At 45.8% G+C, this 20,838-nt stretch overlaps 1 protein-coding gene across 8 annotated transcripts in view; it reads left to right on the top strand.

Annotated features, from left to right (window-relative positions):
- SEPTIN12 (septin 12) overlaps window positions 1-20,555 on the top strand; it is a 168,278-nt gene extending 147,723 nt beyond the window's left edge. For all 8 annotated transcript variants that reach the window (XM_029576145.1, XM_029576142.1, XM_029576146.1 and 5 more), the window contains 2 exons: window positions 15,848-15,899; window positions 17,615-20,555. In XM_029576145.1, coding sequence (XP_029432005.1) covers window positions 15,848-15,899; window positions 17,615-17,780 — 218 coding nt within the window. In that variant the 3' untranslated portion in view covers window positions 17,781-20,555. The remainder of the gene's footprint in view (window positions 1-15,847; window positions 15,900-17,614) is intronic.
- Window positions 20,556-20,838: the final 283 nt, after the last annotated feature.

A 20,838-nucleotide genomic window follows, 5' to 3' on the forward strand; every position in this document is an offset into this window, starting at 1 on the left:
TCCTTCCGCCTCCCCCCACCCCTCCGGCCCTATCTAAACCCCCCCACCTTTGTCGCAGAAATTACGCCTGCTCGAAGCAGGCGTAACTTTGCGCGCACCGGGCCGGCTGCCGCGCGCCATGTTCCGGTCCGGGGACTTGTCCGGAGGCCGCGGCCACACCCCCGGAACGCCCCGGGCCGAAACCACGCCTGAGGCACCGCCCCCGAATGACGCGCCGACCGCATCACGCCCCCGACACGCCCACCCCAAGAAAGCCCCGGGACTTACGAGCAACCCAGGGCTTTGCGCGCGCCGGAAGCCTATGCAACATAGGCTCGGCGCGCGCAGGGCTGTTTTAGAAGGGTTACACGCGTGCCTTATATGCGTAACCCTTTTAAAATCCGGCCCATAAGGCATATGAGGGTCCTGTGCTGCTCGTAAAGTGTTTCCTGCTGGCCCGGGAGTGCCCGGTGTCCATGCAAGATAGTGCAGGCCTTCCCCTAAGGTGCAGGCTAAGTCCCCTGCCTGGTCTGAGGTGTGCTGGAAACTCCCTCTCCATGTCTTTCCCAGGCAGGGCTGGCGGGTCTCTCTTAATAGGAGACACCTGCAGAGAGCTGCTCCGCTGAGCCCCGGCATTCCTCCCTGACAGCTCCCATCCCTCCCCACCCTTATCTTTCCACAGGCTGCAGTCGCAGGATTTACACTCTGCAGGCAGCCCATAACTCAAGGCCCTGCTCCCAAAACAGCAGGTCTAGCGGCGTGACATTCTGACCTCTCGCATTCGGCGCCCTGCAGTGTCTCAGGCGCTCGCTCTTCTGCAGGAGAGGCCAAGGCCAAACGGAAGGCATCGCAGGCGACCCAAAGACGCCTCGCTTTCCCCCCCTGCGCTAGCGAGAATTGTTTCTAAGCGTATTTTAAGTTTGGTTTTGAAATTTGTCCGAGCTCAGAAGCAGGATCCAGCAATGGGGGAACTCCGGGCTGGGGTCCCAGGGAACCAGCGGGTCTCTCCCTGAAAACCAGATGTATTTATTTATTTATTTCATGTTTTTTATATACCGACATGCGTTAGAAACATCACATCGGTTTCCATAAAACAATAATGCAGCCAACGGGGCTTTACAGTGGAACTGATGTTAAACTGGGGAGGCGAGGGGAGAGGGAGATGGGGGGAGGGGAGAATAGGGAGAATTAGGGTATAGATAGTATTACAGTTTGGAACTTATGTACAGTCATTGAAGGTGAAAAGCTGTTATGTACAATTATTAAATGACAAAATGTACAGTCATTAAGAAGACAAAGTGTACAATCGTGACAGCGAAATATTATGTATAATTGTTAAACGGGAGGGGCTAGTATGGGAAGGGAAGTTGCCAAGAGGCTACGTTGGATGTGACGTTAATAAGTAGCAGGTAAATTTATTGCAGGCTGAGAGCTAATATGGCAGCGATTGTAATGATTTGAAAAAGCTGAGATGGGGGTAAGACAACTGTTGATTTTGAAAAAATGCAACGCTACAAAAGGGGGGGGGGGGAAATAATAAGGCTAGCTAGGAGGTTATGAACCTTAAAAAGGATAAGGGGGGGTGAAAAGGGAGGGGAGGGAAATTTATAAGGGGAGGTGGGGTAAGTGAAAAGGAAATTTGGAGGTTTATCTGGTTGAGGGGAGTGATGAAGTTTAGGGAGGGGAGGAAGGTGTCAAGGTGCATGAACAGCCAGGTTTTAAGATGTGAGGGTCGGTGAGCTTCCCAGCGGGGCTGGTTTGCTGCCCCTACCCCCATCACCGATTCCTATGGAGACCTTCATGGTCTTCTCTTTTCTCATCAGCAATGTCTGAGTGTCTGAACACCGCTTATAGTTGCAGTGGGCTTAGCGTCAGGTCACCAGATTTCTGGTGGGTGAATCGGGGACACTTGTTTGCTATAGCAGTTCATTTTGGGGGGGGGGGGGGTAGGGGACAAGGGGGGTGGTGTTTTCTGGTGTGCACTGTCCCTGGAAAAATTGTAGTAATCTGCTCTCAAAATATACCTACAAGCGCACTCCTTAAATGCTGTCAGCGCAAAACATTTCCAACCCAGTACAAAAGCCTCCGGGCTGGTGGGGATGTCCTGCATGCAAGAGAATTAATTCTGCAGCAGATAAACAAACTCCAGCTGTTAACATTTAAATTCTGTGTGAGAGACGCTTCCAGGTCAGAATCTTTAAACTGGGTCCCACAATATCTTAAATGGATGTTCTTCTTTTTCTCTCTCAGTTCTTTTTTTTTTTTTTTTTTTTTTGTTCTCTTTCTCTCTTACATTCTGGTGTCCTTTTTTTTCTAAGTTCTTTCGCTTTTTCCTTCAAAGTGGATATTTGAATCCTCTCTCTTCCTCCTCTCTCTGCTCTTTATTTAGTTGTTTATTTCCAAGAATTTATTGTCCCCCTTATTTCCAGACAAACTGTTCAAGGCTCGTCTCCTCTTCAGATCCTGCCTGCTTGTCTTTCCCCCATCTCTCCTCCTGTCTCTCCTGTTTTTCATATTCTCTTTGCTCTCCTTTACCCTCCCCACATTATCTTCCTGGATCCCTGCCACCCATCAAATCCAGAGTCCTCTTGCTTCTCCTCCATCACGGGTCCTTTCACCCAATATCCAGTCCCGTTTCGCATTCCACGCTAGCCTGGGTTCTTTCTCCCTCAATCCCTGGTCCTCTCTTCTCTCCCTTTCCCTCCTTAATCCCCATCCCAGGTTCAGTCTTCCTGCTCCTCAGTTTCCAGAATGCTCTCCCCCCACATTCTCTGCCTTTGACTCTCAGAAAGCTCCTCTCGTGTCCCCATTCTATCCTTAGAATGCTCTCCTCCTCCTGAGAATTCTCCCCACATCCCCCCCCCCCCCCCCACCAAAAGAAAAGGCGCTCGTCCACCCTTTCCCAGCCCCCCCCCCCTTATCCTCACTGCCTTGTGATCGCAGTGCACCCTGGCCTCCTCCTGATCCTCCATTATAGTAGAAGGAGCAGCACTTAACACAATGTCAACTTCCTGTGGCCAGTTGAATGGTATGGGCTATGTAAGTTGCATAGATCTTGTGCCTCACACCTTGAGACCGGCTTCTCACAGCACAAGATGTTGATGTGGTGATAAGTGCCACTCCTACTGACAGCATTGCAGTGTATAAGACAAGCTCTGCGCTGCTTAGACTCCATGTACTGGCTCAGCTGTTTGATGTTTCCCCCCCTTGAAGCTGCTGCCCTATGCAAGTGCACAGTTTGCACAGGGGGTCACGCCAGCCTTGCTTTCCAGATGAACAGGACACCTTCAGTTGTCATCTCGTAAGTGTCTCCACCAAAGGAGGCGGGAGAGAGCCAGAAGGAGAATGAAACCAGCAAAAGCTGTGGATGAAAGAGCAATACTCAACTTCTGTCCTTCCCCGGGCCACTCTGACAGCATGCCAATTCTCAGAGCGCCGCAGCTGGTATTTTTCTTTTCAGCTTTGAAATCTGCATATTAATTGTTCTGGATTCTGTCGTTTTGTTTTTTTTTCTCATAACTCACTCTGATGTAAGAGCCATGGGGGTGGGGGGGGGGGGGAGCTATGAAGAGGCACTCGGGGTTCCTAAGCCACAGAGGGAGTATTGCAGTCCTAGGCACTTCTCTGCAGCTGCCGGAAGAGCCCAGCGTTGCAGCTTCCCCTCCTGCCCTCCGACAAGGCCTCTTGCACCCCCTCCCCCCCCCCCTCTGGTACCCCTCCAAATCGCTCACGATCACACACTCAGAATGTCAGGAGATCCATATTTCAGTACCGACACAAAATGCATCTTCTTTTCTTTAAAAAAAAAAAAAAAAAAGCTGTTTTGAAACCTATCCAAGGGGGTCTTAGCTGGTAAAGCAGTCCTGAGGAGGATGCTGGCTGACGACTCCCAGCTGCTGTCAGTCGGTGCTTGGTGCCAGAGGGAGACCTCACCAGCAAACTCTTCCCTGGGAAGGGGGGCAGAGGAGGGAGGGCTCGGAAAGAGATGCAGGCGAAAGATAATCCCTGTGCGGAGACAAACGCATGTATAACCTCACACCCGGATGAGTGTTCGCTACTCTATACGACGGTGGGATGGCCGAGGGTCTGGCTGTGTACAGCACAGTTCTCTCTTGTTTTCGGGGGTTTTGACCCAGCAGTTTCCTCCTCTTGTTCTTCCTGCTTAATCAAAGCCGGGCCTGGGATCTGGCTCCATGAGCCTTGGTTCATGACTTTTTAGGGATATCCTCTTCCAACTTACTTTATTCCGATCATTGCAATGACAATCCTAGGCCGGGGGCCGCACACCAGGGCTTCTTCCAGTCGTGGGCCCTGTGTCTGGCCACTAGGTGTTGCTGTTGCACAATGACTGAGACCCCCTTCCCTCAGGGGCTGTGAGCGCTGCTCCTGCAGCTCCCCCAGCCCCAGCTGACCCAGGGAACGACAGCCCCAACTCGGGGATTGAACTGAGGAGCTTTTGCATCCTCTGGACTGGAACCTCAAATCCTACTTTTTTTTTTTTTAAGAAATTGTCCAGTGTCCAGCCTAAGCAATAACAGGATGCACAATTGTCCCGTTTTTCAGTCTGGATAAAGCAAACAACTGAATTTCATCCATGGCACTCCTGGGCAGACCTAGGATTTTTTTTTTTTTTTTTTTTTTTAAGAGGGGCTGCAGATGGTGCGATGCAACATCATCCCCTTACTCCTTCCTCTTTCTCCTGAACATAAGCAGCGCCATTGCTGGATCAGACCAAGGTCCATCGAGCCCAGCATCCTGTCTCCGACAGTGGCCGGTCCAGATAACAAGAACCCACAGATCCCATAAAGCAGATCTATTTCTTGTCACTCCCCAGGATAGCAATGGCGTCCTTTAGTCCTCCTGGCTAATAACGTGCTATGGACGTTTCCCGCCAGGAACGTGTCCAAACCTCTCTCACACTCTGCTTTGCTGCTCACCCACCTCCGGCAGCAGATTGTACAGCTTGATAATGTGCTGAGTGCAAAGGACTTTCTGTGGCTTTGTCTTCAGTCTGCTGGCTGTTAGTTTCATGGTCTCCCTTGTTGTGGTATTTGTTTTTGTAGCCCCTGGGCTGGTGGCCCTTGTTAGGACCCCAAGAGCCACACCTCAAATAAAGGTTCAAACTGTTAGTCCTCTCCTGCTGTTAAGGGGGTGGGGGGGAATGAGACTTTCTTCTAGGTCTTGAGCGCTGTTCAATAATTAATCCAGCATTAACAGTCTCTTGAATACAGCAGTAATAATCACACCGGAATCAGTTACTGTCTTCCAACTGAACTTGATTAAGACAGCAGTTGATGAAAAGGGTTTGTTTTTTTTATACAGTTTGCTGTCGTTCGTTACAATTTATTTATTTTATTTCAAGTCTTTTCTATACTGTCGTTTGGTGGGGACCGTCACAACGGTTTACATCAAGGCACATAAAAGTAATGATACTACAATTTGTCCGTTTACATAGGTGCCATAAGGTTCGGTAACATAGTTTGTTATCAATGTTAGTTGTTAATCCATGGTGTAGCTCTCAAGTTTTTAAAAAAATTTGTGACCTTACTCTTCCAGTCAGTTTATTCTGTTGGTAAAGTCACTTAATTATTTTATTCAGTCTCCTCTCCAATCCCTGGGAGTAGTTCTTAGGCTTCCTCCCAACAGCTGGTGGAGAGGGTGATATCCCAGGTTAGACGTGCTAGCCTGAAATCCCATTTCTCATTCCTTTCATCCAGTAGCTCCCTGGTGTTGTACCTGAACGGTACCTCCGTGCTGCTCTCCTCCCGGTCTATCCCAGCGAGATGGTCGTGGATGTGCTGGATCCAAGCCCTCGTATTCCTCCTCCTCCCCATCTGGCCTCTCCTCGGTATGGTAAAGGAACCTGAGCCCCTGGGCCCTTGGGTACTGAGGAAAAATAGCAAAACAATTCAGTTCTTAAGCAAAAGGGGAAACCAAGGGCGGAAGAACCTCCTCCTCCTAACCACAAAGGCTTACAAAAGGCAGGGTGCATTAGCCCAAGGCACCCCTTATTCATTTTATTTCTTGCTCGCCGATCCACAGATCTCAGTGGGTTGCACAGTATTAACAGAAACAGAACCCAATAAGGTACTGAGATGTAGCATTTAAACAGACAGGATAAAAACATATGTACAAGGTACGCAGGCTTATTCTTAACCGCCTGTACCACAGTGGCCAAGCATGGACGTAACCGAAAGCGGAAGAAAGATGCAATTTCAGACGTTTTCTGAAACGCAAGAGCTCATTTTCTGCCTTAAGGACATCCGGGAGCTCGTTCCGTAGTTGATAGCCTTTGATGTGGATAGTGAGGAACGGGCGGGGCGGTAGATGACGGGTTTGGGAAAACCACTAAGGATGGGGAGTCTCAGTAATTGGCTTCACCAGGAGCCCGGCAGGCTCTTCCTTATGCCATGGCTCCGTAAGACTCTCTGTCTCTCAGCTCGCTCAGATTCAGCTCGCTCTCGGCCACACTGACTGAACCCTGAGCTGATACTGAACATCTCCCTCTAGAGCGGTGGCCTTGCCTTCAGATCTCTGAGGGCCGCAAACGGATCAGGTTTACAGGCTAATAGTTATCCTCTTACCCAGACTGTTTGGCGCTGTCGAACATAGACACGAACATCACTGCTACTTGCTCAGAGGCACTACCACAAGGGGCCTTCACCGGGTAGCCCAGGGGCTACATTATAGAATGCAGGAGGTAAATGAGTGTTGACTAACTTACAAGTGTAACCAAAATACAGCTTGATTTCAGCAGCTTGCCCGTATGCTTTCAAGATCTCCAGGAGTAAGTTTTACAACAAAGCCTTAGCATTCCCCCTTTTTCTGCTGGTAAAAGTGGCCATTTTGAGGTGTAGTTGAGTTGGAGGAAGGGGATAGGGACAGAGACAATGGCATGGACATGGACTTACCCGGCTAGCTGTTGTGAATATATGCACATTTTTTAGTCTACTGGAAATCCACTTAGGTGAATTCAGCCATTTTACCCATATAACCCCCTTTCCCCCAAGCTTACCCACAGAGTTTCTAACAGCCATTGATAATTTACCGCTATATTATTAGTTGCCTATCTTCTTTTCTTCTCCCAGGTCTCCATTCTAGAGGCACAAGGCTCCTTTCCTAAGGAAAATAAATAGAATTGGAGCAGTAGAGGGACATGCTGCCCCTAGGAGGGACAACTGAAAAATCCACAATTTAAGATGATGGCAGGGGTTTATATACTCGGAGACAACACCATCTCAGGCTCCCACAAGGGGGAGCTAAAATCCACAATAATGCTATCTCAGTTCCTCTTAAAAAGATGGAACAATCCCTCTTAGTCTGAAGCCACAGGGTTATTTAGATTTGAAAGGCTAAATAGCTGTCCTTTATTTACCTGTTCCACTCCATTCATAATTTTAAAAATTTCTAGCATGTTCCATTTTAGCCATCTCTTTTCCAAGCTGAAGAGGCCTAACTAACCTGTGTAGCCTCTCATCACAGAGAAGCAGTTCCATTCCCTTTATCATTTTTTGTCACCCTCCTCTGCACCTTTTCTAGTCCCGCTATGTCTTTTCTGAGATGGCGCCACCAGAACTGCGCACCGTATTCAAGGTGTGGTGGCATCATGGATGAATTAGAGACATTTTGATTTTCTCCATTTTGTTTTCTATTCCTATTTGGCTCATTCCTAACATATTCGCTTCTGCTCTCTCTTCTTCTTTCTCTTCCTTCGTTTCAGATTCTTTTTCTCCAACCCTCTCCCATTTCTCTCTTTCATTCCCTCAGGTTCTTCTTCATCTCTCTGCTATAAAGGGTCAGAATATATATGCACATGGTTTCTGTTCATGCACATGCCTGTATGTAGCTCCCACATGCATCCATAAGTACATATTCAGGCTTGTGCATAGCCCAAACCAGTATGCACTTACCATGTGTCTACACAATCATAAATGCATCATCTCTGTGTACACACAAGCTTGCCGTCTTGGTGTGCAGACAGATATTATGTAAGCATGCCTGATGCATTCACCCAATTTTTCTGACCCGGTGCTTTCCAAGCACTATGCTGCATCTTGGTTCCTTTCCAGCAAAGATGTGAATAGATTCTTGGCTCCTTCATCTGTCTTGAGCTTAGCAGGAGGGACAAGGAGCTTTAAATCAGAACTGGTAATCTAAGCATGGCTCTCTTAGTCTGCCTCCAGAAACTTTAAATCCAGTCCATATGGTGCTAGAAGCACCTCTGTATACGTGGAAGAGCGTTTTCTTGATGGAATAAGGTTCTGCGCCAGGCCAGCTCTCAGCCCAACCTGCCTGATTGACCATTGGTCATGGGCTTCATCAGCACAAAGGAGTTCTGCTGCCCTCTGGTGGTCAGTAGCCTTCTTTACAAATGTATCTGCTTTGAAACACATTGAGGTCAATATTCAGCCAGGTGGAGAGCGGCTAAATTAGTGGGACAAACTTATCCAGCTACCTGATACCTAGGGTTGCCAATCCTGGGCCCACCTTTTTTATTGCCAAATTAGAATGTGATTTTTTTTCTTTTTGCTGCTATTCTAATTTGTTTATATTTTTCTTATTGGGAAGCTGCAGTTAACTCTGCTTATTTAGGGGTAGATTTTAAGAGGCGCGCGAACAGCCTACTTTTGCTTGCGCATCAGACTCAAGCAAAAGTACGCTGGATTTTAGTAGATACGCGCGGAGCCGCGCGTATCCACTAAAATCCTGGATCGGCGCGCGCAAGGCTATCGATTTTGTATAGCCTGCGCGCGCCGAGCCGCGCTGCCTCCCCCCGTTCCCTCCAAGGCCGCTCCGAAATCGGAGCGGCCTCGGAGGGAACTTTCCTTTGCCCTCCCCTCACCTTACCCTCCCTTCCCCTACCTAACCCACCCCCCCCCCGGCCCTGTCTACACCCCCCCCTTACCGTTGTCGGGGGATTTACGCCTCCCGGAGGGAGACGTAAATCCCCGCGCGCCAGCGGGCCTGCTGCGCGCCGGGCCGCGACCTGGGGGCGGGTACGGAGGGCGCGGCCACGCCCCCGGGCCGTAGCCACGCCCCGTACCCGCCCCCAAAACGCGGCCGACACGCCCCCGAAACGCCGCGTCGACCGGGCCCGCGCCCCCGACACGCCCCCCTCCGAAAACCCCGGGACGTACGCGAGTCCCGGGGTCTGCGCGCGCCGGTAGGCCTATGTAAAATAGGCTTACCGGCGCGCAGGGCCCTGCTCGCCGAAATCCGCCCGGTTTTGGGCGGATTTAGGCGAGCAGGGCGCTGAAAATCCGCCCCTTAATGTATTATATGCTATAAACCACTTCGGGTAAATTTCGTATTTAAAACAGGTGGGTAATGAATCCAATTAATAAATAAATAATATATAAATGTAGGAACTGATTTCCCTAAGGAAAAGCATGCAGTGGGGCAAACCCAGGCCTGAATCAACCTTGTTGGACAAATCTAGAACCGGTTGGCAACCATGAAAACGTGACAGCAGAAAGTAACTATACGGCCTATGTAGTCTGCCCATCCACACCAACTGCTCAGTTCTGCAGTCCCTACAACTCCTCTCAGAGATCCCCCTGTGCTTGTCCTATGCTTTCTTGAATTCAGAAACTGTCCTGGTCACTACCTCCTCCAATGCATCCACCACCCTCCCTGTAAAGAAATGTTTCCTTAGATTGCTCCTTTCAGCCTCATCCCATGGCCCCTCATTCCAGAGCTTCCTTTCCCTTGAAAAAGGCCCTGTCAGCTCCAGCCTCACCCCCTCCCTTCTTGTCCTCCAGCCCCTGCCTCCCGTTTCCACTGCAGTCAGCAGCATTGGGAGGAAAGGCTGGAGCAGGGAGCTCAAAGGCTCTGGCTGTGTGTGCTTCCTGTCCCAGCCCATCCCTTCTGCAGCAGTTGCCATGGGAACATGAGAGCAAGAGCCACATTTTGCACATGAAAGAGCTACACGTGGCTCCTGAGCCACAAGTTGGCCACTCCTGCCTTAGTAAATCGGACCCTAAGTTTGTACCTGGGGTGTGTTAGAGGGTGAAGTGATTTGCCTTAGGACACAAGCAGCAGCAGTTTCTTGTGAATTCAAGTCTACGCGTGTTACTTTCCTTATAAATAATTACCACACAGGTGCTTTGTACCCTCGGCAGTAGACGCATATACTTTCCTTTTGAAACTTAGGCAGAAAACCCACACATTGTACATAAGTGGGCTATGTGAAACTTACTCCCACAATGACAGCCAGGCAATAAATATTAAACTTATATGTCTACATGTGCTGAATGAGAAGCTAAGACCCCACCAGGACCTGGTGATATTCCCTGATATGTGTGGTGCTGCACTCCTTCACAGTCTGAGGGCAGGATCCTGCATTAGGTTGCTAAGATTTCATGTCTGCTCCCTGTTATGTGTGATTTGCACCTTATTTTCTGATACTGGTGGGGTACTGGTTGTGTTTCATTTGGTAAGGTTGTCCCTATTTTACTTCAAATAAAAATTGTTTTTCATCTGTATTACATAAGAAATTGCCATACTGGTCAGAGCAAGGGTCCAGCATCCTGTTTCCAACAGTGGCCAATCCAGGCTATACATACCTGGCAAGTACTCAAACACTAAGTAGATCCCATGCTATTGATGCCAGTAAATATCAGTGGCTATTCCCTAAGTCAACTTGATTAATAGCAGTAAATGGACTTCTCCAAGAACTTATCCAAACCTTTTTTAAACCCGGCTATACTAACTGCACTAATCACATCCTCTGGCAACAAATTCCAGAGCTTAATTGCACAATGAGTGAAAAATATTCCAATTTAGTGTTAAATGTGCCACATGCTAACTTCATGGAGTGCCCCCTAGTCTTTCTATTATCTGAAAGAGTAAATAACCGATTCACATCTACCCGTTCTAGACCGCTCATGATTTTAAACACCTCTATCATATCCCCCCTCAGCTATCTCTTCTCCAAGCTGAAAAAGTCCTAACCTCTTTAGTCTTTCCTCATAGGGGAGCTGTTCCATTCCCCTTATCATTTTGGTTGCCCTTCTCTGTACCTTCTCCATTGCGATTGTATCTTTTTTGAGATGCGGCGACCAGAATTGTACACAGTACACAAGATGCAGTCTCACCATGGAGTGATACAGAGGCATTATGACATTTTCCGTTTTATTCACCATTCCCTTTCTAATAATTCCTAACATTATGTTTGCATTTTTTACTGCCGCAGCACACTGAACCGACGATGTTAATGTATTATCCACTATGATGCCTAGATCTCTTTCTTGGAACCTAACATTGTGTAACTACAGCATGGGTTACAAAAACATTCTTGCAGTTCAGTAAGAAGAAGAGAGAAGACCTGCTTTGCTTTTGTTCATTGTAGGCCATGAGATCCCATCATGTGTCCTAAAATGTCTCGAGGTAGAAATGGGCCTATAACTAGCTGCCCTGGAGGCTGGAGGTGAATAAGGGATTCTGTCCACTAGAAATGGTCTTAAAAGAATGGGTTTTAAATTATGCAATTTCCTAGATCTAGAAAATTGTTTCAGATACATTTAAATGAGAACATAAATATAGCACTATTACAAAGCATACATAATGATCAGTAAAAGGATTTAGATAAATATTTTCACTTATAAAAGGCACCCTTCCATGCCCGGTCCTTCTACTCATCCCTTGCTACAGATAGAGCTTTGGTCTGACCCAGTGTAGCCAGTGGCCGGACACACACAGCAGGAAGATCAGCAGGGCTGAGGAGGAGCTCATCTCACCACGGCCCAAAGAAAAAGGTCATATCCAAACCTGCAGGTGCTCCTCCTTCCTGCCGGCGCGGCCCCAGAAGAAAAATGTTGCCGGAGCTGCACAGGCAGGAAACAGGAGGAACTTTGGCTGCGTACAGAAGAGGAGCAGCAATTATGGGCCGCCGTGGGTCCCACGTTGCGGCGGCCCGAGAATAGGAGGCCCAGAGGTGAGAGAGAGGCTGAAGGCCTGTTGAGTGTGTGTGTATGTATGTGTGTGAGTGAGAGTGAGTTGAGAGATTGTGTGCCTGTATGTGTGAGAATGAATGGGTGTCTTCCTGGAGTCTTTCTGTGTGAGAATTAATTGCTGCCTGCCTGGGGCTCTGTGTGTGTGAGAGAGAATGAATGGGAGCCTGACTGGGGGTCTGTGAGTGTGAGGGAGCTTGCCTGTGTGTGTGTATATGTGAGGGAGCCAGTGAGAGTGAGAGCGTGTGTGTGTGAGAGAGTATCCAGGGGAGTAAGAGCTTGTGGGAGGGGGAGAGGGAGAGGGTCTTATATCCCCAGAGTGTGTCTGTGTCTGAGAGAGAGAGAGAGAGAGGTTCTGGTGGGTATAAGAGCATGTATGTGTGTGTATGTGACAGTGTATGTGTGAGAGAGAATGGACATGTGAGTATGTGTGAGAGAGGATAAAGTTTGTGTGCTCCCCTAACCTCCTAATCCTCGACAATCTCAGGGTGACTGGATATTGAGTTCCCAGTTTTAATTATTGTGTGTTGTTTTGAGATATGTACTGTTTTGAAATATTTTATTGGTGCTTGGGAAATTTTTAAAAAATGTATATGATTTTAATTAATAGAAATTATTCTATTTATCAGTAGATTTAAAATATTCTTTTATTAGTATGGTTTTACTATTATAATTGATGCTTTATGTTTCTTGATTTTATTTGTTTTATGAGGAATGCTGGTTCTGTTTTTCCATTGTTACATGCAGAATCTGGCTTCTTGGGGTTTCCATTTCAGTTTTTAGCTAATTTGTGATCCTTTATTTTGTATTTGGTGAGGGTCTGTCTCTGCTCTGTGCATGTGACCATGATGAGAGATTCCGCTAGCATGTTGTTGTGTAGGGATCTATAGCAATCGGGTTTGTTTTGTTTCCTCAGTAGGTGGTGTATTGGTATTCTGGGACCCAGTGAAATATTTGCCTGTGCTTTTTCACAGGTAGGGTTATTGTTGTTTGAGTCTTTGGTGTTACTACTGTTACTTTATGATAGTCTTGCTATATACATTTTGAGTGTCTTTTTTGCATGGTTTTGTGTTAGTTCACAATGTGCCTGGCAGTGGAAGGTGTTTGTGCTGCTGTTACTGTGAGGTGACACCAGAATTTGAAAATATCTTTTTGTACGATGAGCTGTAAGGGAAACATCCAAGCTCCATTGTTTGGGGGAATTTCTGTGGATGCACAGTGAGTTACAGAACTGGAGGTGCAGGATTTATATTGACATCATTTTCCTTCCTGTATACATTCCAGACTTCACTCTCATAGCCATATAGAATTAGTTGAATGAAGCTATCAAATAATTTTAATAGTAGTTTTAATAGAAGTGTGAAACTAATCAGCTTTTTTTAAATTATGCAGAAGATCCTTTGGACTTTCTTATTAAGACTTTTTGTTATAGTCAATTTTAAAGCAGGGGGCAATGCTGTGGAGGTGGCTCCCCCACCAAATTCTTCTGTCCAGAGATGCCACTGATTTCTGTGACCTTAAGCATTAGTACAAGAAGGATGGGCGGGGGGGCACTGGAGAGGCACACAAATGCACTGGCCCCCGGGCGCCGGAGACTCTTGCTATGCCACTGAGTGTAGCAGTTCATTTCTTTCTAATTTAACGCAGGTTCTTCATTGATTTGTCAGAAAACCATGAATTGCACAGAGTCGTATAATATTAGGGCAAGCATTTGGGATCCGCGCAATAGAAATGGGTATCAATAAATTAGAGTGAAAAACTGATACACCTTTGCACACACAAAAAAAAATCATTCTAAATAGCTTTAGACACCTGACATGACAAATAGGATGTCTTTTTAAATGATAAAAGTGAGCATCATATTATGAACCACTAATTGCAAATCAGATACACTTCTGACATGTTTCAGCACCCAGCAGTAGGTGAGTATAATCACATGGGTCCCTCTCAAAAGGCTCCTTTTTGTATAAATTGTTCTTATATGTGCAAATAAAATTGAAAAATGTATCTGGAGGAGCTGGATATCCTTAAAGTCTACAGGAAAACGGAGACGTACTGCGGGCATAATGTCATTTCTTGAGCTTATATTTGTGTGAGGAACCTTTTACCCTTTTTGGTTTTTTTAAAATGCTTTAGTTATGCTTTGCTATATTGGGTAACTTATTTCTACAGCTTTGCACAAAAAAAAAATCACTCTAAATAGCTTTACAGGCAAGACATGACAACTAACATCTATAGGATGTCTTTATAAATGATAAAAGTAACCATACTTGTGGACTGCTAATTGCAAATCAGATATACTTCTGATAGCGGCACTTTTCTGCAGCCTTGGAATAGTCAATCCAAAACACCACCAGCGCTTGACTTGCCAGCCTTTAAAGATATCCAGTTCCTCCATATCCATTTTTCAGTTTTATTTGCCTATGTAAGAAAAATGAATACAAAAAGAAGCATTTTGAGTGACTCATTATACTCACCGCTGGGCTGAAACATGTCAGAAGTATATCTGATTTGCAATTAGCAGTCCACAAGTATGGTTACTTTTATCATTTATAAAGACATCCTATAGATGTTAGTTGTCATGCCTTGCCTGTAAAGCTATTTAGAGTGATTTTTTTTTTGTGCAAAGCTGTAGAAATAAATTAGCCCAATATAGCAAAGCATAACTAAAGCATTTAAAAAAACAAAACCAAAAAGGGTAAAAGGTTCCTTGCACAAATATAAGCTCAAGAAATGACATTACGCCCGCAGCACGCCTACATTTTCCCATAGACTTCTTGAAAATTATTATTTATTTTTTCATTCAAATGTGTGTAGCATGCCCAAAGCAATGTACAGCATATAACACATAACATGTATGTGAATATCAAACACAAATAACGGAAGTGGATGGCATAGTACTGAATAACATCTCAAGACATTAAAGCATGTGGCATTAAGAAATACCGTCTTCACAATTAAATTACTCTTCCCCGCTGTTTCTATTCCTTCACCTGGCCATGATCAGTTCCGTGTTCTGCATCTCCCATGGGTTACGAAGCCACACATGCACTGGTGGTGCGATTACTTCTTTCCAAATCGTGCACCTTGCTGCCATAAAAAAAGAAAAGGAAAAATGAACTCATTGTGCAATAGTTTCTAACCCTGATGGTCAATTCTGCACTTAGATCCCATAGGATATTGCCCCCTATAGTAAATGCAATCTTCTGATGGAAGGACTTCACTTTTGGACGCTGCCACCATGTGTGTGCCATGGTTCCTACATTTCCTCCAGTATTTACTGGAGACAGTCGGAAAAATTGTCCTCAATCTAGCCAGAGTAAGATGCCATCTCTAAAAGACCTTTATGTATTTTCAGTACTAGTTGCGATATTTTTTTGCAAATTTTTCTTCCATTTGTTCCCATTCTGTTTTCTCATCATGCATATTAACTTCCTTTTCTCATTTAAATGTGTGTACAGTTGCAAGAGTCTCAGCATATGGTAAATAAATTTAAGATTAAGCCCTTCCTAGATTGACAATGACTGCACAAATTATCTAATAAAGTATCCTGTACAATTTGTCTCCAATGCCTTGTTTTATGCAAAGGGTGCATTATCTGCAGATAAATGTATCTGTGGTAAATTCTGCACCAATGTGGCAGCTCTTGTAATCAGAGGCTGAGTCAGGAGAAGTCCAGTATGGTGCATTGTGAAGGAATGGGCACAAAGTGCCACACAGTTCCTGCTGAATGGCTACAGGCCTAGAGGTCGTACTTCTGAAGTGTTTCCCTCTGTTTGGCGCCAATGGAAACATCCTTTTCTAAATCAGATCCCTAAAATGCTCTGTTTGGCAAGGGTCTATCACCCAGGCCCCCCTACGAATCTCTCCTCGTTGAAAACACTCAGTTCCTTTCTTGTTCTGTTTTCTCTTTGCAGTGGAGAATGTGGCGCACTGTGAGTTTGCAAACCTGAGAGATTTGCTCATCAGGTAAGTACTCGTCTGCATGCGGTTTATTTTGGTATCATGCAACACCGATCAGATGAGCAGGTTGTGAGACAGCCCTCTCCCCACTCATGGGGGACCTACCTTGTGCAGGGGAAGACAGAAGTTGGATTACTAGACGTTGTTCAAGATGGTGGGGGTTTTGTTCTGTCCAGCATCATTTGCGCTACCCATTCCTTGCGTTATCTGCCCCCTTCCATCCTCTCCGCATTCAGCAGTTGGACTTCCTTCATTCCACTGCTTATCTGGGCTTTCCACAATGTCGCATTTCTAGTTAAATGCCGTTGTAGGGTTCTCATCATTCTTGATGGTGTTAGCCTTCAAGAGCCTAAAGTAGGTTGAGGACAAATCAATGGTTCTCCTTTAACAATTACTGAATACTACACCCACATACTGTGGCTCTCTGAAGATGAGTCTGCAAAACGTGCCTTTTGAATAGTAGAAAAAGTAGTTTGGTGTGGTCAAGACAGATAGTAACAAAACTTTGCCTTGCTGTCTTCTCAGCTAGTTATCACAAAATGAATTTGTGTGTTAGGTCAATGATGAAAGCATCAGCTAATCAAAGGCTAGTCTGTTTCTGGGTATGGATCCCTCTCACTTTTTTAAAGCTTCCGTCATTACAGTTGTGGTTTGGGAATGATGAAATGAAAAAAAGAAATCATCTTTACCAATTCTGATGCTCCTCAAAATCCTTTTTTTTTTTTTTATTCTGCTTAACCTAACCCCATTACCATTCACAGTATAATATATAACTGGATCCTGAGGTCTAGGGGAAATGCTTTTATGCAGATTAAATTATCTTAAATTGGGCAGTCCGTTGACCTAGTGGAATGTGCAGAGAAAAAACAAATTGTTTCGATAGAGAGGTTCCATTTTGAGGGGGTTTATTTATTTGGGTTTTGGTTCTTCTAATGTTTGTTTCATTTTATATTGCTTGCTGAACTGAAAGAAACATTAAATTTGAAAAAAAAAAAAAAGAAATTGTCCCCACAATTCCCTTCTGGACCACACTAACCACTTTCACGGGGCTCTCCAATGAAGAAAGGGGCAGGGGCAATGCCCAGTGGTTCCTTCCTCACGGACTCCGTTGGAAATAGCACCGGCACCTTCTATGGCCATAGAGCGTACTGCCATACAACAAAATGGCGCCATTGCCAATTTTGACTGGCAATCACCTCTGCCCCTTTTTTCATTAGAAACCCCTATGGAAGAGGTAAATGTAGACCATTAGGTGTGTTGGGGATGCTTAGGGGAAGGTGGTGGTATTTCATGTTTGTTTGTTTTTTTCATTTAGTTTCTCAAACAAAAGCTAATTTAAAAAATGTAATTTAAGGAGGTTTTCCTTTCATTTGTTTTTAAATTAAATGAATTGTGAGGGTTTGTCATGTTTTTCATTTTGTTTAAAAATAAATGCACACCCCTAGCACACGTGCAACCAGACAGGAGATCGGATTTTGATTCTTGGCTCCTCCTTTTGTGCTGGCAGGGGCTGGGAGCACTACAGGTGCATAGCAGCCATACCCTTCTGGGAGGGAGTCCTAGCCATTGGTCAATAGCAACACCTACTGGTCCCATTCAGGATGAACATATCTCAGAGGGCGCCACGGTTTGAGGCCTAACATATTCAGTTAATATCTTGTTATTAGCAAAATCCTCTCTCCGTGACGCCCTTTTCTTTGTTTCTGCTTTTCGTCTCTCAGGACCAACCTGCAGGATTTGAAAGACATCACCCACTACATCCACTATGAGAGCTATAGGATACGACGGCTCAATGAGAGTAATCTACTACCCCAGAGCCCAGAGCACATTCTGTACTCACCCACCAGAGAATTAATGAACAAAGAGGAACTGGAGAACAACTTCTGAGCCCAAGAGGACCATCCCCCTCCTCCTCTGCCCCTTCCCCACCAAAAATGGATTTTTCAGGCTGCTTCTCGGATTTCTACTTTTAACAAAATAGTGCTGAGCAAGGACTGGATGGTATCTGGACTGGTAGCTGAATAAAGTCTTCCATAGACCATCTACTCCTCTGTAGGCACCTGCCTTCTATTTCTAGAAGAAGATGAAGTCCAGTCCTTGTATAATCTGTCCAGTCCCCTATAGCATTCCGTGGCAGTCCCTTCCCTTCAGTTTAAAAGGAGAGCGAGATTTCCCTTTTATAATATTGTAAGGTCCAGCCTGCCTTGCAAACCCACTGATGGGAGGAGGCTGTAGTTTCCTCTGCTCACCTGAGAACTCACTTAGTGATAATGGGCCAGGTCTAATATTAATGAAGGCGATACCAGTAAACTTCATCTAGAGGTAGCTAATGTAGAGAAGAGTGGGATTGTCGTAAAGCAATGTGGAGAAGAAGCCTGCTGAAATCTCACAGCATACTTGGGAGCGTGATTGCCTCGATAGGAAAGGGTGTCAGACCCCCCCACCAGCAAGAGTCTGAGCACATCTCCTCAAAGGCCTGATGCCTGCCTCACCCTGTGAAATTCTATCTGCTTGCACAGAGAATGTGATCACAGGTCCGTCTCTAGCTGGCTCTTCTCTGGGATAATTTCTGAAAATCCACTTGACACAAAGTCCCCACAACTCTTCCCCATCCTTAGGTAATCTTAACCCTTTCTCATGACCAGCTGTGGACAAACCTATCCTCGAACTATAATTAGGGAATAAGGGTCTGAGCCCCTCTGTTCTTCAGCTCTCAGCCATTTCTCCTTCCTCTGGTCTAGCGTCTGAGACTTTACCTACCTCCTCGTTCTCTGATCTACCATACCATAGGAGAACTTAAATCCTTCCTCTGATATACTCTGTGAAACCAAAGCCCTCTCCCTTCTCTTGAACAACCCTTAGAGGCACATGTGATGGTCCTAGTCAGCTCATATCCTCGAAAGACCAGACGAGGTACAGTTTGGGCAAGTAAGGGAAGGCAGGCATGACCGGAGCAGCAATAGTACAAACTGGTGCCTTTTAGAGGTTCATTTTTAAGGGGAGCAACAGGGAAGTTGGGGAGGAGACCAGTAAAAACGCAGAAGACAACACTGGTGGTCAAGTAGAAAGACTCAGCTTACCCAGATATGCCTACTCTGCTATCATTTCCAGAAGATGTTCAGCCGAGTTGCTTGTCATTCCTAATAGGCCAGACTAGGTAGAAATGGGCTTGCGGTTAGACATAGGCACAGGTCCCAGAACCTAAAGACAGATGAAGGATATGATAACTATTGCAGACTTACTAGCCAACTCAAAGCTATCATCAACACTTGGAACGAGTCCTGGTTTTTTTGTTAAGCATATTTTGAATTGACAAAAGCAGGACTAATCCCATGCTGGTGCTGCTGAGCAGGAAAAGCAGGGCATAAGACGAGTCAGTGATGGAAAAGAATTAGCATCCATCACTTTACACCCCCCCCCTCCCCCCCAGCACTGCTGCTGGGCTGAAAACAGCAGCAGGCACCTCCAATCCACAAACGGGGTCTGGTTCTCAGGATAGTCACGATGAATATGCATGAGATATATTTGCATACTCTGGAGACAGGGTAGGCAAATATTTATCTCCTGCATATTCGTTGTGAATATTCTGAAAATGTGACTTATTGGCGCCACTCAAGGACCAGAGTTGCCTATCCCTGGTTTAAAAAAATCTCTTGAGTCAGAGGTAGGTAAACTATAAAGCAAGGTTGCCAACCACTTGTAAAATTTACAGGCCTCCTGTAAAAACAGCAGGAGACAATGGGCCCTGTCCGTTAGGTCTGTAATTGTCTGTAAGAGACCTGTAAATTTGAGTGGTTAGGAGGGCTAGTGGCGTCTCTCTTCCAGGTCCTGATGTTGGACAGGAGCCATAAGTGAGATGCTCTGGGCCACAGGCAAATAAGTTTGTCCAAGTATTTATGTGGCAGTGAAGAAAGCTTGGAAGAAACACCCCCACCCCCCAGGAAACATCACAAAATTTCCCAGGCCCCCTTTTCCCATTCAGCAAAATCTCCAAGGGGTAGATCCCCCCCTTTCTCCTCAGTCGCCAGACTCTTACTGATGGGAAGAAAATCGGCCTATCATTTAAAAAAAACAAAAAAAAACCCTCATACTGTCGGTAATATTGTTTCTCTGGAATTGACAACCTGCTGTAGAAACCCTTGGATGTCAAGAGTCAAGCAGTAAATATGACACCCCCAAACCTCTCCTGGCAAGCACGCTGTACCCCCCTCTGCCAGGTTCTAGTGCCTCTAACTGCAGGGCAGAGGAGACGCATGAGTTAGGGATGCAGAGACTTTGCCCCAGGCTGTGGGAGAGAGGACGTTTTGGGAGTATGTGGTAAGCTGCCGGAGATGTCTTTGGAAGGAAACCCAGGAAGAGACGCTTAGAGAGAAATGGAGTCCTTCCATAATAAGAAGCAATATGGCAGAAACCTGGGCCCATTTAGCTAGGACCAGGCTTAGTAAGGAGCAGAGAAAGGGGTCTATTGGGGCCAGAGACAGACACAGCAGGCTTCCACAACGCTGCTGCTGTTCTTTAATATTTTATTTTTTATGTATAGCTGTATTTTCATTATTTTTGTGTTTTGTTTTGTTTTTTTAATTCTGACTAAAGTGTTTTTAAGCAACCTTTCTTTTATTCGCGACCATAGCATTCATTAAAGATTTAAACCTTTTGAGCCAGTCCAAGTTTGTTTGTCCTTGGTGTGTTAGGAACAAACGAGAGCCTTGATGGGATGGCCGATTCTGGTCCTCCAGGGCCACAAATAAGCCTGGTTTTCAGGATATCCGTAATGAATATGAATGGAATATATTTGCAGACAGTGGAGGGCGGTGCCTGCAAATGTATCTCATGCATATGCATGGTGGATAGTCTGAAAACCTGGCCTGTTTGTGGTTCTTGAGGACCAGAGCTGGCCACCTCTGGACTAGAGTGAGATTGGAATGCGTTTGAGTGCATGTCCCTT

This window comes from Rhinatrema bivittatum, chromosome 14 (genome assembly GCF_901001135.1).
Source record: "Rhinatrema bivittatum chromosome 14, aRhiBiv1.1, whole genome shotgun sequence".
Classification (NCBI taxonomy): domain Eukaryota; kingdom Metazoa; phylum Chordata; class Amphibia; order Gymnophiona; family Rhinatrematidae; genus Rhinatrema; species Rhinatrema bivittatum.